General features: G+C 36.8%; 5 protein-coding genes across 5 annotated transcripts in view; 1 reads left to right on the top strand and 4 right to left on the bottom strand.

Moving 5' to 3' along the window:
* Positions 1 to 1,230: 1,230 nt before the first annotated feature.
* Positions 1,231 to 6,314, top strand: LOC116001544 (vacuole membrane protein KMS1-like). The gene is made up of 8 exons (XM_031241424.1): positions 1,231 to 1,585; positions 2,627 to 2,838; positions 3,023 to 3,098; positions 3,276 to 3,575; positions 3,714 to 3,865; positions 4,225 to 4,341; positions 4,462 to 4,641; positions 5,823 to 6,314. The coding sequence occupies exons 1-8, from the start codon at positions 1,498 to 1,500 to the stop codon at positions 5,994 to 5,996; spliced, it is 1,299 nt and encodes a 432-aa protein (XP_031097284.1). The 5' UTR covers positions 1,231 to 1,497; the 3' UTR covers positions 5,997 to 6,314.
* Positions 6,315 to 7,334: 1,020 nt separating this feature from the next.
* Positions 7,335 to 9,287, bottom strand: LOC116002989 (sugar transport protein 6-like). Its single transcript, XM_031243175.1, has 4 exons — positions 9,170 to 9,287; positions 8,770 to 9,089; positions 8,067 to 8,693; positions 7,335 to 7,983 (listed from the first exon to the last, which is right to left on the bottom strand). The coding sequence occupies exons 1-4, from the start codon at positions 9,285 to 9,287 to the stop codon at positions 7,546 to 7,548; spliced, it is 1,503 nt and encodes a 500-aa protein (XP_031099035.1). The 3' UTR covers positions 7,335 to 7,545.
* A 5,023-nt stretch (positions 9,288 to 14,310) lies between these two features.
* LOC116001934 (sugar transport protein 6-like) lies at positions 14,311 to 16,942 on the bottom strand. Its single transcript, XM_031241901.1, has 4 exons — positions 16,510 to 16,942; positions 16,110 to 16,429; positions 14,991 to 15,617; positions 14,311 to 14,912 (listed from the first exon to the last, which is right to left on the bottom strand). The coding sequence occupies exons 1-4, from the start codon at positions 16,625 to 16,627 to the stop codon at positions 14,475 to 14,477; spliced, it is 1,503 nt and encodes a 500-aa protein (XP_031097761.1). The 5' UTR covers positions 16,628 to 16,942; the 3' UTR covers positions 14,311 to 14,474.
* A 141-nt stretch (positions 16,943 to 17,083) lies between these two features.
* Positions 17,084 to 23,320, bottom strand: LOC116001933 (long chain acyl-CoA synthetase 6, peroxisomal-like). The gene is made up of 23 exons (XM_031241900.1): positions 23,096 to 23,320; positions 22,897 to 22,957; positions 22,700 to 22,777; positions 22,529 to 22,600; positions 22,364 to 22,445; positions 22,046 to 22,151; positions 21,890 to 21,966; positions 21,522 to 21,566; positions 21,356 to 21,442; positions 21,131 to 21,220; positions 20,968 to 21,047; positions 20,735 to 20,828; positions 20,426 to 20,514; positions 20,265 to 20,353; positions 19,667 to 19,796; positions 19,361 to 19,479; positions 19,140 to 19,263; positions 18,952 to 19,038; positions 18,745 to 18,848; positions 18,506 to 18,591; positions 18,291 to 18,377; positions 18,124 to 18,210; positions 17,084 to 17,328 (listed from the first exon to the last, which is right to left on the bottom strand). The coding sequence occupies exons 1-23, from the start codon at positions 23,208 to 23,210 to the stop codon at positions 17,224 to 17,226; spliced, it is 2,094 nt and encodes a 697-aa protein (XP_031097760.1). The 5' UTR covers positions 23,211 to 23,320; the 3' UTR covers positions 17,084 to 17,223.
* Positions 23,321 to 24,516: 1,196 nt separating this feature from the next.
* Positions 24,517 to 26,561, bottom strand: part of LOC116001759 (cyclin-T1-4-like) — a 7,310-nt gene continuing 5,265 nt past the window's right edge. The window contains exons 6-7 of the mRNA XM_031241695.1: positions 25,136 to 25,281; positions 24,517 to 24,841 (exon numbers count right to left, since the gene is read on the bottom strand). Coding sequence (XP_031097555.1) covers positions 24,810 to 24,841; positions 25,136 to 25,281 — 178 coding nt within the window. The 3' untranslated portion in view covers positions 24,517 to 24,809. The remainder of the gene's footprint in view (positions 24,842 to 25,135; positions 25,282 to 26,561) is intronic.

Consider the following 26,561-nt stretch of genomic DNA (forward strand, 5'->3'; position numbering starts at 1 on the left):
TCGCACTAAAAGTGCACGTGTTTGGGTGTATGTTATATATACAATTCGGTAGCCGGGCCGATTTCGCTGCCTAGGTGGTAATTTGCCTGGCCCTAGCGCCTAGGCGGCGGCGGCCGCCTAGGCCAACTTTTACAACCGTGCTCAAAACACACGATTAGTGAAAAAACTATCGGCCGGATTCAAGAAACAAGTTAATATAGCAATGAAATTGTATTAATCATCAAAATCCAAAACACACAACAACCCTAGATTTTTTAATTCAAAAAAAAAAAAAACAACAGCAACAACAAAAAAAGTTACATACCCGAATCAAGGAATGAGTTAACCCACGCCGTCGTCTTCTTTGCATCGCCATCTTCTTCGACATCCTTGTCTTCTTCGTCATCGCGGCAAAGAAAATTATTCGCTAGGGATTTTGACTTGTGAGTAAACGGGTTTGACACTGGTATGGATAGCCGGCTTAATAATAATAATACTCCGTAATAATATCATTTTATATTAAAATTAAAAAGGGATTTTGACTTTTGAGTAAACGGGTTTGACACCGGGTATGGATAGCCGGCTTAATAATAATAATACTCCGTAATAATATCATTTTATATTAAAATTAAAAAGGGATTTTGACTTGTGAGTAAACGGGTTTGACACGGGTATGGATAGCCGGCTTAATAATAATAATATTTCGTAACAATATCATTTTATATTAAAACTAAAAATAATTCAATAATAGTGAAATAAATAAAAATAATAATACACTTACGTATTACGTTCTTAAAAAAAAAAAGTATAATTGGTGACTCAAATTTTAGAATCATTTATGAAGATTAAAAGTTCATTCTACTTTCTCAACCTACTAAAGCACGAAGAGTCAATAATCGAGGCTCAAACCTACTCCCTTACATGTGAGAGTGAAAATCGAGTGCCATTAGACCATAAAATCTTTGGCACCACCTAACATATTTAAAACATAAAGCGACACAATTGTTTATAACATTAAATGTCATTTTATATATAATCAACTAATAATAAACAAATAATTTATCAAAACACATTTCTACAACCAACTAGTACTATGAGCAGGTCAACCATATCAACTATCAAGTATCAATTTTTAGCTTATTCTCAAACAGACAAACACCCATTTATTCCTCCCAAAAAAGATTAAGTCCTGAAAATATTAGAAAAATCGTATCACACAGAGTAATTTCGAAATCAACCCGAAATGATTCTAACATTAAAGAATTTCCCTTTAAAAAAAATATATTCTCCAACATAAAAGAGATGATTGGATGAAGTCCAGAACCCAGTTCCGTGCAACTAGTTTTCAGAGGCTCGGATCTCTTGGGGGAATCGCACACGACGAATTTTTGCGTTTTTTTCACGACTCCCAATCTTTGATTTCATTTCGTCGTCAAAAGAATCTCCGGGATTGCCATAGGGGAGAAGGGAGAGATGGCATTTGAGTACATGTAAAGAAGAACAGAACAGGAAAAAAAAATGGGGTCGAAGAGGAAAGCAGCTTCTTCCAAAAAATCACGTAAAGTTACTAAGAAGAAGGACAAAACAGAATATGTGTCGATCGCGGGCAAGTTTCTCTCTTTACTATCTGTATTTCTCCATTTCATGAATGAAAAATTTGAGCTTTGATGTATTGTTCGTATTCTGAGTATTGGGTCTGCTTCAATTTCATTCAAGGAAAGAAATGGGTAAGAATGGAGTTGGCTGTTAATGAATTTAAGATAATTGGATTGCCTCAAAATGTAAGTCCCCCAAAAGGGTATAGTTTAATTGCAGGTGCTGTGAATTGTACTAATGAGCTTATGCACATTATCTCCTTTGCCTGCTAGGATCATAAGGCAGCAGAGTTTACCCAGTGCACACCCTCCGTAATGGCTGTGGGTTTCCTTGTAATCCAAATTGATGGGCTGATATGCAATGCTAAATGACAATAGTTAGAAAACTCTTAGACCCTTTTAGATATGGTGAAAGACCTGTTTAGAACTGCCAATATGACTGTCTGCTATATAGTATGTGTTTTTCTCCTTACTATGCAATTGTATTTCAGGGATGCTAGTCTCCATACTTCAACCAAAGATGAAATACATGTTTTTGTGATGTGTTCATGTGCTTTGTTGTTTTGCTTTGTGCTTAGTTAAATTTGAGACAATTTAGCTGACCAACTATGCTTCATTTTATACACAATTTAAGCCAGATTTTGGGATTTGAATTTTGCTTAGAAGCTTCATTGGACAAGTCAAATTTAATTTCAGATAAGAAATTCCGTGGACTAGTTGTTAGTGTTTAGCTTCTTTATATAGATTTTGAATCTACTCATTACCTTTGGAAGGTAAAGGAGTTTTGTTATGTATCATTGTATCAAATAATTATATTTTCTCTCATTTATGAGCATCACTTAAATGGCTAGACTTGAATTTGCATTGCTTGTGGCAACTTTAAGTGCCTTCTAACACAGCTATTGGAATTTGCATTGCTGCGATTTAAATCCAGACTCGGAAGTTGGAGGGAAAAAAGAATAAAGAAGAAACCTTGATTAAAACACTTCAAAGGAAATAATTTCGTTTTTGAAAAAGTCATGCTTGCTAATAGAACTGCTATTGCTTTGCAGGTCTTCAGTCTAAGCACGAGCAAGAAATAGCAGATTTGACTCTTATGACACAGCCTTTCAAAACACTGAAGCTTTTTGTTATGGCAGTACTAGAGTGGCTCAGGCAGTCCCTGGCATATCTTTTGTCGCACGCTTTATGGTTTGGGCTATTCAGCTGTGTGGCTGTGCTTTCTGGAATGCTGCTTTTGACCACAGATTCAGCTAATGAAAAGGTACAATTTGTATCATATGTTGTTATTTGTTAATGAATTGCTATGTTTTGTAATGGTTGAAACGTATTGTTATTTTGAAGTTTAAATATTTACTCCCTTCTTTTTCGGGTTATTCATCTGTGCCACCGATCTGATAACCTTTCTTGTTGTAATTGACATATCCCTCTCCTTCCCACTGTAACAGATGGAGGAAGTCCTTGAGTATGTACAGTTTGGAGTATGGTGGATTGCTCTCGGTGTTGCATCTTCGATTGGCCTTGGTAAGGCAAATTAATTATTCCCTGCCGATTTTTCCTGCTTGTTACTTCTTGGTCTTCTGGTAATCGAGTGTGCCTAAAGCTAACTGGTATTCTTGTCTTCCCTATAAAATCTCGACTTCCGGTGAGCAGCTTATGAGTGAAACTCTGATCCTGTACTCTTCGTTTGGCATAATGCAGGGTCGGGTTTGCACACCTTTGTTCTGTATCTCGGCCCTCACATTGCGTTGTTCACTATAAAAGCAGTGAAATGTGGTCGAGTTGACATTAAAAGTGCTCCGTATGATACAATTCAACTGAAAAGAAAGCCTTCATGGCTTGGAAAGGATTGTTCCCAGTTTGGCCCCCCGTTGTTTTCTTCCTCTAATGGCACACAAGTTCCGTTTAGTAGTATCTTGCCCTATGTGCAATTAGAGGCTATTTTGTGGGGCCTCGGGACTGCCCTCGGAGAGCTTCCCCCCTATTTTATTTCAAGAGCAGGTAATAACAATTAAACCTCTATCGATCCTTGGCATATGCATTATTTTATATATCTAACTGTATCAGATTCTTCTTACGAGCAAAGAACATTTCTGTATTTATTAACATGTTAATATCTCTCTATATCCCCTTTTGCAGCAAGCATTTCAGGAAGTAGTATAGATGATCAGCTGGATACTTCCTCGACTGAAAATGATGGACATCTAGAAACTAATCTAAATCAAATTAAGCGCTGGTTTCTTTCACATGCTCAATATCTAAACTTCTTCACCATCTTGATTCTTGCTTCGGTTAGTGCAGGACTTCTGACCATTTCTTTTGGTTTTATCACCAACTTTATTTTGCAAATTAGCTGTATTCACAACATTTCCCCCTATGTCGTGACCTTAAATATATATATATATATATATACACACACACACACACACACACACACACACACACAGACTTTTAGCTTAAAAAAAGGTAAAAAGGAAAGTCGTTGGAAGAATTTTCCCTTTTGTTTTTTCCTGAAGTAGATTTTGTCTTCTCGTTCCATTTTCTTTATCTAACCTGGTTAGGTCAAAGTTCGGGATTGTTTGGTTGCATGTAAATATCTTTGTTTATACTCTATATGTATCTCTTGTTGATTATCCGAAATGCTCTGTAGGTGCCCAATCCTCTATTTGATTTGGCTGGCATAATGTGTGGACAATTTGGCATTCCATTCTGGGAGTTCTTCTTTGCTACGTTGATTGGAAAGGCTATCATTAAAACGCATATACAGGTTTGTCAAGTTTCAGAACCCGAACATAATATGTATTTCAGATCCTAGCTTTGTATTACGAGCTTTGAGGTTGGGTTCTTGAAAATCTGACGAGAAATTTGGTTCCTCGTTCCCTGGCAGACAGTCTTTATAATTTCGGTGTGCAATAATCAGCTCCTCGACTGGATGGAAAACGAATTCATTTGGGTCCTCAGCTTTGTTCCCGGGATTGAATCCATCCTACCCAACGTGATCGCGAAGGTTCACTCCATCAAAGACAAGTATATGACAACCAAACCGCACGCCCCTTCAAATACTAAGGTGACATAGACTGCAGATCGATCAGATTACTTCCTTTAATCACAATCGCTCTCTTTTTTTTTTTTTTTTTTTGACAACCAAACCGCACGCCCCTTCAAATACTAAGGTGACAGACTGCAGATCGATCAGATTAATTCCTTTAATCACAATCGCTCTCTTTTTTTTTTTTTTTTTTGACAACCAAACCGCACGCCCCTTCAAATACTAAGGTGACAGACTGCAGATCGATCAGATTAATTCCTTTAATCACAATCGCTCTCTTTTTTTTTTTTTTTTTTGACAACCAAACCGCACGCCCCTTCAAATACTAAGGTGACAGACTGCAGATCGATCAGATTAATTCCTTTAATCACAATCGCTCTCTTTTTTTTTTTTTTTTTTGACAACCAAACCGCACGCCCCTTCAAATACTAAGGTGACAGACTGCAGATCGATCAGATTAATTCCTTTAATCACAATCGCTCTCTTTTTTTTTTTTTTTTTTGACAACCAAACCGCACGCCCCTTCAAATACTAAGGTGACAGACTGCAGATCGATCAGATTAATTCCTTTAATCACAATCGCTCTCTTTTTTTTTTTTTTTTTTGACAACCAAACCGCACGCCCCTTCAAATACTAAGGTGACAGACTGCAGATCGATCAGATTAATTCCTTTAATCACAATCGCTCTCTTTTTTTTTTTTTTTTTTGACAACCAAACCGCACGCCCCTTCAAATACTAAGGTGACAGACTGCAGATCGATCAGATTAATTCCTTTAATCACAATCGCTCTCTTTTTTTTTTTTTTTTTTGACAACCAAACCGCACGCCCCTTCAAATACTAAGGTGACAGACTGCAGATCGATCAGATTAATTCCTTTAATCACAATCGCTCTCTTTTTTTTTTTTTTTTTTGACAACCAAACCGCACGCCCCTTCAAATACTAAGGTGACAGACTGCAGATCGATCAGATTAATTCCTTTAATCACAATCGCTCTCTTTTTTTTTTTTTTTTTTGACAACCAAACCGCACGCCCCTTCAAATACTAAGGTGACAGACTGCAGATCGATCAGATTAATTCCTTTAATCACAATCGCTCTCGTTTTTTTTTTTTTTTTTGAGTACTATTGACTCTGTTACAATGTAGTATCTGTTCATCGCTCTCGTTTTCTTTAATCTCAACGCTACTTCTTATCAGGTGAACTGGGACTTCTCGTTTGCTTCGATCTGGAACACGGTGGTATGGATCATGCTTCTGAACTTCTTCGCTAAGATCATAAATGCAACCGCGCAGAACTATCTCAAGAAACAGCAGGAGCGGGATTTTGGTGCTGTGAAGGGCAAGTCGTCAATGCACAGCAGACTCGAATGAATCTTACGAATCGTAGTGTCTTTTGCGTTTTTTCGCTTCATCTCGTGCTAGGTTACTGAACAATTACTTACACAATTATTCACCATTGAACCCTGTGAGGGACCACCCAAAAGGCCAAAACTTGTATAGGATAGAGTACAGAAGAAATTACAGGCAGGCTTATATGAGGTATGGAGGGAGTATCACCAGCATTCTTTTTGAGTGGCCAATTCAGTGCCATTGTTGAAAACCTGCTCATTATTAGCAAATACATGTGTTATATTTGGCTTTGTAATTGACTTTCCACAGTTTGGAAGTGAAAATTTCATTTTTTTCCCCTTTGGTTTTAGAGCATCATCAAGACTAGAATAGAAACTTGGTTATATTTAGGCGTGTTATGATTTTGGTTATCTTGTTCGATTAACTGAATTTTTTATCATGCGTGCCCGCACAAAAATATCATGAGAGACTAATATTGTTGAAGAAAGACTGATACTATTGATAAAGAAATCATGACTAATGCTAGCAAAGATAAAGAAAAGACTAATGCTGGCAAAGAGTTGATCAAGTTAAGCTTGCATGACCATCTTTCTTTGGTGGTTCACTTCTCTCCATAATCCGGGCCCTTCTTTTGTCATGTTTCTGTTTTATATTACTTTTTCCTATGTGAAAGTCTCCAACATATGATGATGCTCTAAGAGCATCCATATCAGAAGTTCTTTTTGGAGTTTATGTCAGATTAAATGCCACATGGAGTATAGAGAAAATAAGAGAGAGAAAGGTATAATATTTTATTATTATATTTTTAAATCAGATTTTTTTTTTCCTCTCCTCTCATTTTCTCTTTCCTATGTAATTTTTACTTTATATAGAAAAAAAATTCTTTGGTCTTTTAAGTAGTACGGAGTAATATTTTTAAATTAGGTGCATAAATATGTAATTTGTATCACATTTGGTTTTGCAACCTAATTTTCTGGCCAAGTTTTCTATCAATTACTAATGTTGCTGAGGCTCGAACCCACTCCCATCATCCATGTGGGGGTGTTAACCGGGACACGGGTGCTGCTTGACCACAAGGTCTTTGGCAAAACTAACTGATACAAATTACAAAATCATACACTTAAAATACTAATAGTTAAGGACCAAATATGATACAAATTATAGTCATACTATATATAAATGAATTTTTAACATTCATGTTTCAAACACAAAAAATATAATGTTGGAAGGGATTGGTTTTTGGTTGAAGGCATGCATTTTTCTAGTACGAATATAGTATAATCAACATGAAAATTGATGAAACTTGCATTGATTCAAAGGCAATTACAATGATAAAGCTTTTTTTTTCTTTTTCTTTTGAGCAAATTACAATGATAAGCTAAGGGACCAAGTTTTATTTATTTTTTTTAATGCTCCGCCCAAATTGAATATTGCTCATAGCTAGGATGAACAATAACAATCTCATTATTGTAAGCATAGAAATGAAAGATGACCGGCAACAACGCATGCATGCATCCAAGCTATGTCCATGGCCGATCTCTGCTTTTAATCTCTTCTTCAATCCTTCAAGCTAAGCCATTTCATAGCTCCTAACATCGCTCCTAAAGAACTTCCGCCACACGGGGTGTTGCTTCCACACTTTCTCCACCATTAGATCTATGGGCACACCTTTGGTCTCGGGCAAGAAGAAGAGCACAAACAGTCCCATTGCTACTATCCACGCGGAGAAGAAGAAGAAGATGTAAGCTTGCATCCCGCACATCATTGACAAGAAGGCTTGCGCGATGATGAAGGTGCAGAGCATGTTGGTGCTAACCGCGAATGCGAATCCTGCTGTTCTGGTTTCCAGCGGAAAGATTTCGCTGGGGATTAGCCAACATAGAGGCCCCCATGACCAGGCGAAGGCCATCACGTATAGGCAGACTAGAATCACCACCACGGTTGACAGGGTCTTGTCTAGGGATCCCGTGGCTTTTAAGTTGGTGACTAGGATTACGCCAATTGCCACCTGAATATAAAGAATTAGATAAATATGTAATTTCGTCCTAGGCTTATAAAATGTTTGGACAGATCCTAATAATATTTTTAAACCTGGGAAATGCACATCTGAATGCAGCCTTGGAGGAGGAGCTTTCGCCGCCCCAATTTGTCGACCGTGTAGATGGAGACGAAGGTGGCCAGGACGTTGACTAGGCCGGTGATGATGGAGGAGAGGAGGGACCCGTTGGCCTTGAACCCCATGGTTTGGAACAGAACCGGCGCGTAGAACATAATCGCGTTGATTCCGGTGAACTGCTGGAAAACTTGAAGGACGACGGCGATGATGAGTTGGGGCTGCCCGGATTTCTTCATCAGCTTCTTTAACGGCTTCTTCACCTGCGCCGCCGCCTCGCATCCTGCCACGATCGTCTCGAACTCTGGCTCTACATTGTCCACTCCCCTGATCTTCTTCAGCGCCGCCCTCCCCTGATCCACCTTCCCCCTCTCCACCAAACTCGCCGGCGTCTCGCTGATCACCAAGCTCCCCAGCCCCAACATCACCGCCGGAATGGCCGCCACCCCGAGGGATACCCTCCACCCGTGGGGATGCATCTCCGACGTAACGTAGTTCACAATATTGGCAATGAATATCCCAACTGTGATCATCAGCTGGAACAGAATGTTCACCGCTCCTCTGTGCTGCACCGGCGCCACCTCCGTCAAAAATAACGGCACCGTCTGCAACAAAGATCAAGGCCAGTTCTGAGGACCATCCATATATATTAATAAATAATATTATAATTATAATACAGACCTCATTTCCGAAGCCTACACCAATACCAAAGAAGATGCGACCCAAGATGAGAATCCATTTATGTTCAGCAAAAGCGCTGAGAGCGGCGCCGATGACGAAGAGGACGGAGGCCATGAGAATGGTGGGGCGGCGGCCGAGCAAGTTACAAGCCTTGGATGCGCCGAAGCTGGCTACAAGCGCCGCCATGTACAGCGAAGAAGTGAAGAGCTGAAGCATCTGATTGTCAAACTTACAATAGTTGTTCTCTACTGCTTTCTTCTTCTTTGCATACACAGCCGGAAAGAATTTTATCAAGAAATCATCCATCCCACTCACTCCACCTTCACATTAAAATTCAAATTAAATAATTATAACATTATTTATTAATACATATAAAATTAAATTAAAAAATAATTATTACCTGAAATCCCGATATCATAACCAAACATCAAACCACCAAAAGCAGCCAGGATCCAGCAAGCCAGAACATAGGCTGTGATTTTCGATTCAAAAACCTCATTGCCAGCAGTAGCTGTCATTTTTTTTTCCTCAAATTCTCAAAACAAACAATATTTATTTTTCTTCAAAATGAAAAATAATGGATAAAATACAATCTTAATTTTTTCTGGGTAGTGTTGTTGGTTGGAGAAACTCCAATTTATTTATTTTTTTTCCAGAATATGGGATGTATTTTTTTTTCTCTAGGATGTACTCAGAAAATTATGAGAGTTCTACTGTGTATCCATGTATTTATATTTAGGTTTCTACTATAATTTAGCCAAATTTGTTCTATAAATATGCATTTACAAGAAAAATAGGTTTTGATCCATTACTATTGCTGTTGTTGTTATGCTTTTTGAAAAGGTCAGATGCAGAGTTTAAGGATTATCTTAAAATTAAAATAGATATTATTATTATTTTTTTAATTATTGGGATAGAGAAATTTGGATTATTATTTTTTAAGATAGGTCTAGCATCTTTATAGATTGTATATTAATAATGTTCAAATTACATTGCAATTATGTTCGTATTTATTTGTTTAATAATAAAGTCTAATCACTAAATTTAAATTGATTTATAATTTATTACTATTGGTTTCTATTAAATTGTTATTAATGTAAGTGAATCAATAGTACTAAAAAAATTGGCAAAAGGGTCAAATAGACCCATGTAGTAACACTAATTGTTCATCTAGCACCATGAACTAACATATGGTCCATCTAAATTATTATACTCCTAATTATTTTTCATCTAGCATTTTTTACCCATTTCTAACAAGTAACCCATCTAATTTGTTGACATGGAAAAATAAAATAAAAAAAATGATGACATGTTATTTATATGAATGTTTTGGATGATTTTTCCCTATTTCATTAATGAAGAAAATGATTTCTTGCAATGAAATAGGGTAGAAATCAAAGTTGTTATATAATGTTTTAATTACAGTGTACTGCACGACTGTGTATGCATAGTGGGATATTCAAAGTTGTTCGGCAATGAAATTCCATGAAAATCGATATATTAAAATTAAATATAATAACTTAAGATATTATATTGGGTAAATTTTATTATTTTTTAAAAAATAATTTAATTTTTATATATCAATTTTCATGGAATCTCATTGTTGAACGACAATGAATACCCCGCTATTCATATACAGTACACTCCGCTATACATACACAGTACATTGTAGTTGAAACTTTATATAGCAACTTTGATTTCTGGCCTATTTCTTTCCAAGAAATCATCCAAAAATACAATATCTTAAGTTATTCAATTATCCAAAAATCCAAAAATATTAATTTATTTTTAAAATAAAATAAAATTTACCCAATACAATATATCTTAAGTTATTATAAAAATAATTTAATTTTCATATATCGATTTCCATGAAATCTCATTGCCGAATGAGAGTGAATACCCCACTATACATACACTCATGTAGTTAAAACTTTATATAACAATTTTGATTTCTACCCTATTTCATTGCAAGAAATTATTATTTTTTCATTAATGAAATATGGTAGAAATCATCCAAAATATCCATATAAATAACATGTTATCATTTTTTCTAATTTTATTTTTACATGTCATCAAATTAGATGGGTTACTTCTTAGAAATAGGCTAAAAATGCTAGATGAAAAATAATTAGGAGTATAATGACCTAGATGGACCATATTTTAGTTCATGGTGCTAGATGAACAATCAATGATAGTACATGAGCCTATTTGACCCTTTTGCCAAAAAAAATTGTTATTAATGTTAAAAGCTAAGTTTAGATTGGTTTAATTTTCATTAGTTATATAATTAAGCATATGTCTATTTTTTTTCAAAAAAAAAAAAGCATATGTCTATTAATTATTAATTTCACATCTTCAATATAGAAGTTCTTCTTACCTTTCTTTTAATTTCTCGTGCAATGTTTATGATATTTATTTGTACTCTTTTATTATTTATGTTTATAAAGTGTTCATAGTTCAATTATTAGGGGCTGGGATTAGGATTTTATTGCCTTTCTGTAATTATTATTACATAAAGGGGAAAACTTTAATTTAGGGTTATTATGTTTGTAAAGGTTTTGTAAATGAATCTTGTTAATTTTTGATTATCAACAATTATTAACATGTATTTGGAGGATTCTTGGCTAGAACAAGAATTAGGCCAAGAATTCAAATCACTCATTGCACAAACCTGATTTCCTTCTATGAAAATAGATTTGAAAACGTGGTTATTATTGGTTCTCCCCTAATCCCTTAGGTCATTGTTTTGATAATCCCTTCCAATTGCGAATTTTTATTCATTTCATCGGTTACTAACTCATAATCAGATCTTAGTAACTAACTATTTGCAACTTGACAATTTAAAACATCCCTTTCAAGTATTAAAATTGAAATATTATTTAATTGCGGAAAATGTGAAAATTTATAATCCAAATCCACGCAGTAAGATTCTTTTGAATCCATTGAATTTGAATTGGTATTTTCTCCACCACAATTATTGTGCAGAGACATCTAAAATAATGAGTCTTGGACAGTTTATTTGTGAAAATGTCTGTATAGCCAAAAAAAGACCCCCCCTCAAATCGGGTCAAGTTATCCTTGTTCAAGTTGATTCTGTAGTAATACGATCAGCTAAGCCTTATTTAGCCACCCCGGGAGCAACTGTTCGTGGCCTTTATGGAGAAACTTTTTACGAAGGAGATACCTTAGTTACATTTCACTATGAAAAATCGAGATCCGGTGATATAACACAATATCTTCCAAAAGTAGAACAGGTATTAGAAGTGCGTTCCGTTGATTCAATATCAATGAATCTAGAAAGGAGGGTTGAGGGTTGGAATTCCTTGGGGATTCTTGATTGGTGCTGAGCTAACTATAGCGCAAAGTCGCATCTCTTTGGTTAATAAGATCCAAAAAGTTTATCGATCCCAGGGAGTGCAGATTCATAATCGGCATATCGAAATTATTGTACGTCAAATCACATCAAACGTGTTGGTTTCAGAAGACGGAATGTCTAATGTTTTTTCACCCGGAGAACTTATTAGATTGTTGCGAGCAAAACGAATGGGGCGTGCTTTAGAAGAAGCAATCTGTTATCGAGCCCTTTTATTGGGAATAACAAAAGCATCTCTCAATACTCAAAGTTTCATATCGGAAGCGAGTTTTCAAGAAACTGCTCGAGTTTTAGCAAAAGCAAAAAAAAAAAAGAATTGAACTGAAAATCTTTTCTGGAGATATATATTTCCCTGGAAGAGCAGATAAGATATCCCGACATAGCGGCGTTTTGATACCACCAGGAACAAGAAAAACAAATGACAAGGAATCCAAAAAAGTGAAAAATTGGATCTATGTCCAACGGATTACGCCGAGCAAGAAAAAGTTTTTTGTCTTGGTTCGACCTGTCGTCACATATGAAATAATGGACGGTATAACTTTGGCCACACTTTTCCCCCCCGATCTATTGCAGGAAAGAGATAATGTGCAACTTCGAGTTGTCAATTATATCCTTTATGGAAATGGCAAACCAATTCGAGGAATTTCTGACACAAGTATTCAATTAGTTCGGACGTGTTTAGTTTTGAATTGGAACCAAGACAAAAAAAGTTCTTCTAGTGAAGCAGCCCGCGCTTCCGTTGTTGAACTAAGGACAAACGATTTGATTCGTCATTTCCTAAGAATCGACTTCGTAAAATCCCCCATTTCGTATATCGGAAAAAGGAATGATCCTTGGGGTTTAGGATTGCTCGCTGATAATGGATTAGATTGGACCAATATCAATCCCTATTCCAAGGCAAGAATTCAACAAACCCTTAACCAAAATCAAGGAACTATTCATACATTTTTGAATAGAAATAAGGGATGTCAGTCATTGAGCATTTTGTCATCATCCAATTGTTCTCGAATGGACCCAGTCAACGGTGCAAAATATCACAACGTCATACAAGAATCAATTCAAGAGGATCCTCTAATTCCAATTAGGAATTCATTGGGTCCTTTAGGAACATCCCTTCCAATTGCGAATTTTTATTCATTTGATCGGTTACTAACTCATAATCAGATCTTAGTAACTAACTATTTGCAACTTGACAATTTAAAACAGCCCTTTCAAGTATTAAAATTGAAATATTATTTAATTGCGGAAAATGGGAAAATTTATAATCCAAATCCACGCAGTAAGATTCTTTTGAATCCATTGAATTTGAATTGGTATTTTCTCCACCACAATTATTGTGCAGAGACATCTAAAATAATGAGTCTTGGACAGTTTATTTGTGAAAATGTCTGTATAGCCAAAAAAAGACCCCCCCTCAAATCGGGTCAAGTTATCCTTGTTCAAGTTGATTCTGTAGTAATACGATCAGCTAAGCCTTATTTAGCCACCCCGGGAGCAACTGTTCGTGGCCTTTATGGAGAAACTTTTTACGAAGGAGATACATTAGTTACATTTCACTATGAAAAATCGAGATCCGGTGATATAACACAAGGTCTTCCAAAAGTAGGCGTTCCGTTGATTCAATATCGCTGAATCTAGAAAGGAGGGTTGAGGGTTGGAATTCCTTGGGGATTCTTGATTGGTGCTGAGCTAACTATAGCGCAAAGTCGCATCTCTTTGGTTAATAAGATTCAAAAAGTTTATTGATCCCAGGGAGTGTGCAGATTCATAATCGGCATATGTTTTTACTTGGATTCAACCTTAGTTATAATTTTACTTGGATTCTTGTGGATTCCAATACTTTAATTAGAGCCTAGAACCTCAGTAATTACGCAATACATAGTATACTCCTTATCCCTTAGGTAACAATATTTCCACCCATACACTCACCACCTCATTTCAGACCGTTGAGAGGGTTATTAGTCATGACTTGTTAATGTTAATTTACTTTAATTTATTAGAGTCTAAGTAGTTTATTTTCTTTTAGTCCTTGAAAGAGTTCATATTATAAGAGCTTGACCTCTCACTCAGTTGAGAGAGTTTCAAAACTTGCATATGCCTGTTAATTTATTTCTCCAGTTTAATTACTGTCTTAGAGATCCTTAAACAAGAGCTTGAATTGACCTTAATTAGTTTGGAAATGTAAAGGCCACATGCATTTTTGTTGAATCATTTTATACAATATTTGTGAAATAAATTTGTTTATTGTACAATACTTTCAATGAAGAAATAACAAGCTAAGCATGGTATGTATGGTACTTCCATGGCCGTTACATGCAGCTGCGGCTTCAATTCAAGCCATTTCATAGCTTCTAGAATCGTTCCTAAAGAACTTCCGCCACACGGGGTGTTGCTTCCACACTCTTTCCTCCATTAAATCTATGGGCACACCTTTCGTCTCCGGCAACAAGAACAGCACGAACAATCCCATCCCCAATATCCACGCGGAGAAGAAGAAGAAGATGTAAGCTTGCATTCCGCACATCATTGACAAGAAGGCTTGCGCAATGATGAAGGTGCAGAGCATATTGGTGCTAACCGCGAATGCGAATCCTGCTGTTCTGGTTTCTAGTGGAAAGACTTCGCTCGGGATTAGCCAACATAGAGGCCCCCATGACCAGGCAAAGGCCATCACGTATAGGCAGACTAGAACCACCACCACGGTTGATAAGGTCTTGTCTAGTGTTCCGGTGGCCTTTAAGTTGGTGGCCAGGATTACGCCAATTGCCACCTTTTAGAATATATAAATATGTAAAATGTTTATTTCTTTTTAATTTCGTCCCGGACCTATAAAATGTTTGAATATTACCTGAGAAAGGCCCATCTGAACACAGCCTTGGAGGAGGAGCTTTCGCCGCCCCAATTTGTCGACCGTGTAGATGGAGACGAAGGTGGCCAGGACGTTGACTAGGCCGGTGATGATGGAGGAGAGGAGGGACCCGTTGGCCTTGAACCCCATGGTTTGAAAAAGCACCGGCGCGTAGAACATAATCGCGTTGATCCCCGTGAACTGCTGGAAAACTTGAAGGACGACGGCGATGATGAGTTGGGGCTGCCCGGATTTCTTCATCAGCTTCTTTAACGGCTTCTTCACCTGCGCCGCTGCCTCGCATCCGGCTACGATGGTCTCGAACTCTGCCTCTACATTGTCCACTCCCCTGATTTTCTTCAGCGCTGCCCTCCCCTGATCCACCTTCCCTCTCTCCACCAAACTCGCCGGCGTCTCGCTGATCACCAGGCTCCCCAGCCCCAACATCACCGCCGGAATGGCCGCCACCCCGAGGGATATCCTCCACCCGTTAGGATGCACATCCGCCATAGCGTAATTCACAATATTTGCAATGAATATCCCAACCGTGATTAGCAGCTGGAACAGAATGTTCACCGCTCCTCTGTATTGCACCGGCGCCACCTCCGTCAAAAATAACGGCACCGTCTGCAACAAAACCACAAATCTAATAAGTACCCATCCAATCAACCCCAAAAATTTAACAACCCAGCCAAATTAATCAATAACTTAATTATAAGTACAAAATTACAAATTCAACCCCAACTTAATTATTGACTACTTCGGGACAACTCATTATTATACAATATAAAAATTACTACAAACATGCAGTAGGCGCTAAGAACTAGTCGGGTAGTAGACTAGCACCTATTAATAAGGTCGATTCGTCTGAATTAATCAGCTAACTCTGTCGAGTTGGGTTGAGTTAGACTCGATCAAACTTGCTGCCAACTCAGTCCAGTCAGCTGAGTTAGACTCTATCAAATCGACTATCAACTCAGTCCAATCAGCTGAGTTAGACTGACCAAATCGACTGTCAACTCGGTCCAGTCGGCTGAGTTAGGCACTAAGCGGCCCTTTTGAGCCTAAACTGATGATTTTTGCAACTGTGAGTACAAGATAATGAGTATGGTTTCAAACCTCATTTCCAAAGCCGACACCAAAACCAAAGAAGATGCGACCCAAGATGAGAGTCCATTTATGTTCAGCAAAAGCGCTGAGAGCGGCGCCGATGATGAAGAGGATGGATGCCATGAAGATGGTGGGTCGGCGGCCGAGCAAGTTACAAGCTTTGGATGCACCGAAGCTGGCCACAAGCGCCGCCATGTACAACGATGAAGTGAACAGCTGAAGCATCTGATTGTCGAATTTACAGTAGTTGTTCTCTACCGCACGCTTTTTCTTTGCATACACCGCCGGGAAGAATTTTATCAAGAAATCATCCATCCCACTCACTCCACCTATATACATATTATTAAATATTTATTTGCATGATTAAATTTATTTTTTTTTTTTTAAAAACTAAATTATATATAATTACCTGAAATGCCAATATCATAACCAAACATCAAACCACCAAAGGCAGCCAGGATCCAGCAAGCCAGAACATAGGCTGTGATTTTCGACTCAAAAACATCATTACCGGTTGATGCTGTCATTTTTTTTTTACCTTAAAGCTTTTTTCTTTTATTTTTTCAAATTACTCAAGCAAACAATTTTTTTTTTCTTGCAATGAAATATAAAATCTTGATTTTTTCTGGGTATGTGTTGTTGGCTGGAGAAACTCCAGTTTATTTCTTTTTTTTCCAGAGTATGGGATGCAAAGAGATCACTGTTTTCCCTTGTCTATCTATTCCTTTTATACTTAGGTTCTACTATAATTTAGCAAAATTTGTTCATAATAGGAAAGAAAATAGGGTTTGACCTATTATTTCTGTTACTGGTATGCTTTTGAAAAGGTCAGGGCAGATGTATATGTCCCTTGGTATTAATTTTTAAGGTAGGTGTAAATTTTATATTAATAATGTTTAAATTATATTAAAATATATGATTTTATTGCCACAAAATTAAGGGTTCATAATGTAAATTGTTTACAATTTAGGTAGTCCCGAGTATAAATTAAAACTGACATTATTCTCCTGAGCGTGTTTACACAATACATACCCTTAAATAATGACTACAATTTTTCTCATCACTCAAAAAATAATAATAATAAAACACTGAAATTATTTTTTTCATACAATTCATTGGTAAATTACAGCTTCAACATTTTCTGGGAAGCAGCTCCAGAGTGTGCGAGATCACCATACATCTCTTCTATAGCTTTAGCAAAGTAAGCTTTTGCTTGCTGTCTTTTGATCTGAAAGAAATAAATTAAAACTAAGCCAACTTGTTTTCACACTATGGTACTACTATGGCAGAGAAAGCTGATCCATTTGGATAGAGCCAAATGGTGCATATAATATAGGGAAATGCTTCCCTATAATATATGTGGGGAAAATATACTGACAGAAATACTAACTGAGTCCCCTAATTATGAAACCTTCTGATTTAGTTTCTCAATTATCATCTCAGAGGGATTTATAGGAAAGTTCACAGCCGGTATTTAAAGATGCGCTCTGGGTGAAACCCGCATTGTAATTGTAGCCGACAAATAACCACAAGGAGGAAAGCTTACCGACTCCAACCAAGAAGGCCAATAGATAACTCCCACAAGAAGTTAAACTTGGAATCTTGTGGTTACTAAGCCAACTGTCCAACCAACTCAGTTAGGAGTTGCCTCCACACTTACAGTTTCTTAATGACAGTATCAATTTGCCCTTCAAAGTCCCTAAATTTACACGGTTACTTGTGTAATTTACTTCCAAACATTAATATTTAATTGATTCTGTCATAGGGCTAAATGCCTAAATGTGAAGACCACATAATTGGAGGGCCATGTCAGCTATTTTTTCATAATTAGGTGACTATAAATGCTATTTTCCCTATATACTTTTAGCTGAAACAAAATACATTTTTCAATTTAATATCAAGACAATCAAAACTCAAAAAGTCCTAATATCGTTATATCGGTGTGTGATGGCATGAAAAGGTGTTGGGATCCATGATATAGTTTGCTACATTCTACAGCACATATCAGTTTCAAGTAGTGTACCTTTAATGTGGGAGTGAGCAGACCATTCTCCAGTGTAAATGGTTCAGGCACCAAAGTCACAGCCTTTGCATATTCAAAACCTCTCAACTGCAAACCATTATGTATGAGGGGGAGCTAACAAATGAAATAAAGTTATTTTACTTCCAATGTTTCTGGAAGAAGAATACCTGAGCTTCTTTTCCGATTGCATCCATGTCAGCCAATACTGCAGACCTTGCTTTTGCGTTGCTACACAGCTCTTCCAGATCATTATACTACACCCATATATTGATGAAATACTACACATTATGACCAAGAAGGCAACTAAAATAGGAAGACCTTTGGGTTCAGTTGTGGTTAAATCTGATGGGGGAAAGGACTTGGTCTTAAACCGTGAAGTTACCTTGATGCCTTCGGTTGCAGCCCATGCTGTCAGTATCTCTGGATCAACTGAGACTATGGCAACCAAGGAAGAATTCAGGCTATCGCCTAGCATTACAAATGACAGTAAGCATCAGAAAGGATAAATATGTAAACAACAAAGAAAAAGAAGTGCATTTCAAGGCAAGCACATGATCAGATAAGAATGCAATTCAGATAATGGGCAGAAGAGGAGAGTCTTAAGCAACTTTGTATTCTCACCATACACAAAGCATTGGGCAATAAACTTGCTTTTAGCATACACATTCTCTATTTTCTCAGGAGCTACATATTCTCCTTGTGCCAATTTGAAAATGTTTTTCTTCCTGTCAAAACACAGATTAGCAGTTATTAGTCTTTCATTAAACTCCAAAACCTGAAATATTCAAAGTTGCATTGCAAAAGATCAGGAGGTTAAAATGTACCAACCTATCAATTATCTTTAAGCGACCACCAGGAAGCCATAATCCAATATCACCAGTTCGAAACCATCCATCTTCATCAATAACTTCTCTCCTGGAGAATTCAATCTATTAGATGATGATTTTAACGAGAATGTTTTCATATACATGCATATAATAATAACAGAGGGAGTCCTAAATAAGAGAAGAGTTTACGTCTGCACTTCATCCTTATAATAGCCTTGGAAGATTATGGGTCCTCGTATACATATCTCACCACGGGGATGAGGCTGATCTTCAGATGTATAATTCATTTCTGGTACATCCACTAGCTTTATTTCTGGGTGATGAGAAGAACATGCAAATCCTTATTCCATATTTCCATCACGTGTCAAAGAGGAGTACAAAGAATCAAAAAATGACTACCAAGTACTAACCACATGCAGGGTTAGGAGCACCAACATGACCAGATAAGATGTCATTCATGTCCATTGTACTTATCGCACAGGATGTTTCAGTCATCCCATATCCTTCTACCACTTGACAACCAAAGCACCTGAAATTACTCAGATGCATAAAATGTCAAAATCTAATTTTTTGCATGACAATAATTAACTAAATTTCATGCATCTGAGTATAACAATTTTTTATTTTTTTTTAATCAAACCACTCCTTTATGTTGTTTCATTTGACTCTGATTATTCAATCCATAGTTAGCACATAGTGGGAAAGAAAAAACTTACACACGCAAAAAGTCCATGACATCAGGAGACAATGGTGAAGCACCTGAAACCATTATACGGACTTTTCCCCCTAACCTTGCTTTTATTTTGTTGAACACCAACCTGTCCCACATTTGAGAAGGACTTTTACCTGAAAAGGTAGATTAGAACGTAAGAGTATGTATATTAGATCTTTGAGAGGCGAAAAGAGAGGTCCTTTAGAGCCAAAGAGACCTACAATGCTGAGAATATCAATTGAAAGGGCAACACAGAATGTATAAAGAATTTACTTACAAAACCTTATTCCTTACATTGATAGGATACAGACTAATCAATCTGAATGGTTATCAAAACCTATTCTACAGTAACAAAAAGCATGAAAGATTACCCATATTACTTAAAAAGAAAAAAAAATCACCTCTGTCCTTCTTTGTTATAATTGTAACACACTAATGCATTGGTGATTGAAGATACTTTAATCTTTACAAAGAGCATTACCATGAATCCAATATAAACAGTCTTGAAATTTTTTTGTCAAGCCTGAAGAAATGCTTGATGAGCAATTATCAAATATGACGAGTTACCAACCAATTACAAACATAGTTAATCAAATACTCACCGGCAAATATTGCATGCTTCTTAGCATTGTAGGCAGTGTTGAACATCCTCTCTCTCAAAACACCAGAGGTTTTAACAGCATTCATAATGCTGCAATAAGCAAGTATATGGGTCAATTGCTAGATCACCCCATAAGGCAAAACAAATGAAAGCTCTCATTACCCAGAATATAATCTATTGTATAACCGGGGTACACTGCAGAATACAGTGGGCCTTAACACAAGCATATCGTCTGGTAGTTTCAAATTATCCTGCAAATTTAAAAGTACCTGCATAGTCAGCTCACAAAGAAAAAGTCACCCCTTTGTAGTGATCATTTAACTTCATCTTCTAACTTTTATCATAATTAAACCCAAAGAACAAGAGTCATTCCTAAAATATGATTGACATTTCCAAAACCATATCAAAAAGCCACAAATGCAATGTGCTATTGTTCATCTAATAAATATATTCAAAGCAAAAGTTGCATACTCCTTGATAGAATCCAGTTGCCCCTCCAAAATAAACCACCAAAACTTGGTTAGCCCGCTCAAATATGTGTGCTAGAGGGAGATATGAGATGTATCTGTAAGAATAAAAAAGAGTTAAATAAAAGCTTGAATATCAAGTGGAAAATTGCAAGTGGTTATTATTTCTTGAAATTGCAACAAAATATAAGTTATGATTGCTTTATCGTTTGCAGTGTGGCAGTAATTGATATTTACATATCTGTGAAATGCATACTGAGACAGAGACTCAAACCCGCTACATTTGCAACCAAGTTTTCATGGGTCAACACAACTCCCTACAGTATTGCAGAAGAAAGACAGAATTAGTTGGTGTGTTTAGGCAATCAGTTACGATACAAGACTAAGTAATATGTTATACCTTCGGTGTTCCAGTAGTACCACTTGTGTAGCATATAGTAGCAACATCATTAGGGTTTGGAGAAGAGAAAGGCTGAAGATTGTCGAGACCCTGAAAGGAAATCATGCCAGTTTATTAGGCCCAATTCGGATGAGCTTATTTTCCACTTTTCTACTGCTTGCTATGAGCACTTATGCTGCTCTTTAACTGTGGATGGGCTTATATGGTAAGAGCTTATGATGTCACCTGAGCAAGCAGCTTTGAATATGATATCACTTCAACTCCAGTTGATGCTGGAAGTGATGGAATTTTCCCATCTACTCCTCCAACTACCTACTATCCCAAATCAAGTTCACATGAAACACTGGAAGAATTGACACTACCTTTAAGATATAAGGAAAGAATCCCGTACCACAATCAACTGCACTGAAGGAATCTCAGACAAGAAGCTTAGTAACTGCAATTTTGAGACAAAAAATAATAATAAAAAATAAAAAAAATTACAGCTTGTACAGTTGTACCAACTAAAAATCTTTTAAGGAAGTCACCAAATATGCTTGTCACGATTTATAAAATCTAATCAGATGGTTCAGATTGCTTAATCAGAAGGAAATGATTGAATGCTGTTTAGTGTGTTAAAAATGAATATTAACGATGCATGAGGTTCTGGCACAGATTGGAATAAGAACTCAACCACTCTATCTCAACCCACAAACTGATATATGAACATGCTCCCCTTCCTCAATCTGAAAAGACTTCTAACTAAGCCAGTAATCTCACATTATATAACGTTTGTGGCATACAAAATATAGCCTTTATAGCTGCATGATTGGTAATATATTTGGCAGCTTCAGGACCTGCAATGTAAATTCTAAGTAAGCGTTTTAGGAAATTATTTCCATATTTAAAAGTTGTCTGGGTTGAAGAAAGACCAACCAAGGGTATCATACAGGGGAACTGAAACAAATGAATATGCAGAGCAGGCATGGTCTACAATTAACCATTCTGGTCTGTTGATAAAATATATGCCAATAGACGAACCCTGCCACAACAATCAACCAAACATGAAGAAACCCCTCTTAATCAGTTTTTTGGAGACAAAGAACATTAAAAAAAAAATAACAATAATAAAAGCATAAGTGCATAACCCTCCAACACTTGCAAATGCATAAAAACAGAAGGCATAACCAAAATGAATCATTAAAAGTCTTCTAATTTCCAACAATTAAAGTAAGCTTTTTAGAAGTAAATTGCCTTGGATATTCCACGACAAACAAGAGCTGAACCAATTGCTGACCGTGCACTACCTGCTTCCTCATATGTCATCCATCTGTACCTGTAAAACATATTCCACTAAATACTACTTTCATGTGCTCTAAAATAGTGTTCTCTCAAGTTCAATTTAAATGACTGACTTACTCCCCTACAGTTCCATCTTCCCGAACTCGTGTACCTAAGTAATTGCGATTGCTGAAATCCTTAACTGTGCGACTGACATAAAAAATTTAAAAAATCAAGCTAGGTAGGTATCCATATCGGTGTTAAAATGGAAAGGTGATGGATCTGATCAAGTAAAAATTAGAGGCTCACACAAAATTTTCATGCAAGGTTCCAATCTCAGGATGATCAACAAATCGGCTCACAAGCTTCAAAGGAGATCGTGCTGATCTGCAATTGCAAGTAAAGATGCTTCATACAATCATCAAGGAATATATATATATATATATATAGATATATATATATATATTTAAAAATAAAATAAAATAAAAAATCTCCATTGGTCTAACCTGTACACATTCCATTTTCCAGTCTGCAGTTTCTCGGGAAGCACAACACTGTATCCTTGCTCTGATTACATTCACGATCACCATCTTAGCTCAACATATGCATACATGAAACGTACATATAGTACTATACTAGTATACAGTACAATCGTACATCACAGTTCATACTATACTAGCGCAGTCGCAGAGAAAGGCGCGTTACCAGAGTAATACTCTCCGGCGGTGAGACTTGATCGGAGAAGTGATGGTGAATCGGCGGCGGTGGTTGTTAAGTGGTGGTGTATTGCTTGAAGACGACGGTTTGCTTTAGTTTCCATGAATGAGACGGTGTCGTATCCCCTCCGCAGCTCTCTTCCAGAAAGAAAATCTACCTAAATTCTATCAGTTTGTTACAGGAGCAATAAAGAAATCAGTGCATGATTGCATGACACGGGGATATAGGCATATAGCCAATATGCCGGCCCTTATCCAATTATACCCTATGTACTTTTTACTTTTTAATATATTAGAGTTTATGAATAAAATAGTTTTCTTCATTTTTTTTATTTTTTTAATAGTTTTCTTCATTTAAGTCTTGATCGAAACATTTAAAAACATCCTCAATAGGCATGGATTTTAAGAAATTTTTACACAGGTAATTAAGAGAGAGAAGGGAAAGAAAAAAATGCAAATGAAATAGCACGTTGGGGGAACATAGAGTTCACGCACCCGGTTGGGCGCTCCTAGTGCGCATAACCGTACCATGAAGCAGTTTCATTGATTTGGTGGGATCAACATATTTGACAAAAGAGTTTCACTGATTTGGTGGGGTCCACATATACAAAAACCAAAGTCTTCCTACAAAGACTTAAATTACTCTCTTTCTATTCCACATAAGATTACATTTCCTAAAAAACCACCTCAAAGTCTAATGGGAATACTCTAAGATTTTGAAGGAAAAATAGCATTTTTTTTTAAATGTCTATAACTTTTTGAATTTTATTCATTTATAGAAAATCTCGTAACGGCTACACTTTTGACATTCCTTAACAGCTAATTGTGTTGATGTAACGTAGCCTTGATTTATATAACTTATTAGTATTTTTTCCTGTGATAAAGAATACATTTGATTCCTGACTTTGATAAAGAATACATTTGATTTGTTAGAAAGCTTGTAGTTGCTACACCTCTAACCTTTCTTGACAACTAATTATGTTAATATAATGACACCTCAATTTATGTAAATTACTAGTATTTCTCTAACTCTAATAAAGAATACATCATGTTAAAAAGTACCAAGCTAAACTTTTCGAGTGCGACCGAACAACTCTAGTAAACAATATGTTATGTTAAAAGCTCTAAAAAGGAATCAAACTCTATAAGTACATTTTCGTCAAATTCTTCAATATTGATTCTTATTGGATTGATTGAATGAATGCTTTTGGAAGGTAGTGTGTTAGCTCTCATGTGGAGCAGAGGAATTGATCCACCCACCTTATCTAATTTGGTAGATATCCGGAACGTAACTTGTAATATCACTAATACTTCACATGAAATATGTAATATTACTAAAACAAACCAAATAGACAAATAAATCTGAACAAATACTACATTGTAACAGTGTCAGTAGTAGTACTCAAAATATCTACTCCGCAAAAAATATTCTATTGCGCGAACCAAATGTCACGTAAATTGTAAATAATTTGAATCAAGTCGTTTCGATCAAAACACACAACACCAACAGAGATTTCAATGTCCATCATCAACTCCTCTTCAATCATTTACAACATATGATCATAGCATTCAAAATGGACACTATACAAAACAAGTTAACAGGAACAGCATCACAGCTGCTGTAATTTTTGGAAGCAAGAAGAATCACTGTAAGAGGTGCAAGGTAAACTATAATCTCTAGGTATTTCATCTCTTGTGGCATGCTAAAACAGCTCCATCAATTGTTGCGCAACATCTGCACGGTAAACAATCGCACGATGGTTATATGAAACACCGATTAAGTAGAATGACTTAGGACAACGGAAAGAATCAAGACATTCTTGCCCCAAAGGTTGAATCCCCAACACCCAGGCCCCCCACATCCCGGCCTGACAGAGCATTTGGGAGGATGTAAATCACGGTAACTCAGTGGCTCAGCGGACAGGGCCAAATGCAGGTGCGCAAAATCAAGAAATTCTATTTAGATGACTGATGACCAAATGGCATTGTTACCAACTGCTATAAGCCTATACAGGAAAACTATACGTACCTTTGAGTACAGGGGGCGGAGTTTGGAACTCCTGCCAAATTTTGTGGCCTGAAGCCATGTTCATATTTAAGAACTTTGCAGCAAGATAAGCGGCACCAGCAGCAATCTGATGCGGTTTGAATTGAAGCCATAACGAACTTCTAAGCCTGCAATGCAAAGCAGAGACGAGGTTTAGACATACAGAGCGGTGGAATGAATTAATTAACACCTAATCCATGAGAACGGGATAAATGACCAACCAAATCAATTGCAGCAACAATAGGAGGGACGTTACATTCAGTTCACATTTGTCACGTCAAAAACATGAGAACTAGTAATTTTGGGAGTACTACTTCTCGCCAACGAACAATTAAAATCATTTAAGTCTGATGCAGGTAACATTATCACCAAACAACTTTTTAAGACATCAAGTATGGAAGTCAAAAAGCAAACCGAAACAATTTTCCCTTACCAACTAACAGAGCAGCAATGGAGATGGATAAATCCAAGAATCTTCTGCAGAATGTCGATAGAGTACCAAGAATATAGCAAATATGTTATAAGCATCTAGAGAGTGCACCAACTCCCAGTCCCGGATCTGCTGCAGCAGTATATCAACCCCAGAAATATACACAATTCAGACGTAAGGGCTAAGAGGGTACATCGACAAGTCTGAGAGATAGACCGTCTCATCTTCTACTCAAGAACAGAATACCCCAATTTGAAATCATTCATGACCTTCATCCTAACGCAGTTTTCTAGTACTAGAAATAAACCGAAGTCTACAAGGCAGGCAATGATGCAAAATTAGAAACACTATCAGATCATATGTAACCACCTGCCGTATCCATTAGTATCTACAAACAGCAGGATGGAGTTACCTGATAAATTTCTTATCTTTTTTTTCTTTTCTTTTTGGAATGTATAAATAACATATATGTACACAAGTGAGCCATCTCTTTCCTTCTTAGAGACAAGTAAAACATCTGTGAAGCACATGATACTCAGCCAACAACACCTTGCTTGAGGGATCCTAATTGGCTGTCAAAGCTTACATAAGATGTTGAGGCACAAACCTAAAGCAATGGGGGCACATTTCCTATCCAAAGGCTCAGTATAATAGTTACGCATCTCCCCACCCCCAAAGGAAAACTACTACTCAATTCAAGAAGCATTCTCAATCACCCCAAGTCTCCATACATCAGCCAATAAACCCCCCAAATATATGACTACTACCTGCAAGAACCCAGTGTACCATAAGGAAAACTACTACTCAATTCAAGAAGCATTCTCAATCACCCCAAGTCTCCATACATCAGCCAATAAACCCCCCAAAAATATGACTACTCCCTGCAAGAACCCAGTGTAATAGTTTATGCATCCCCCCCCCCCCCCCCCCCCCCCCCCAAAAAAAAAAAAAAAAAACCCCCCCAAAAAAAAAAAAAAA

Source organism: Ipomoea triloba, chromosome 13 (genome assembly GCF_003576645.1).
Source record: "Ipomoea triloba cultivar NCNSP0323 chromosome 13, ASM357664v1".
NCBI lineage: Eukaryota > Viridiplantae > Streptophyta > Magnoliopsida > Solanales > Convolvulaceae > Ipomoea > Ipomoea triloba.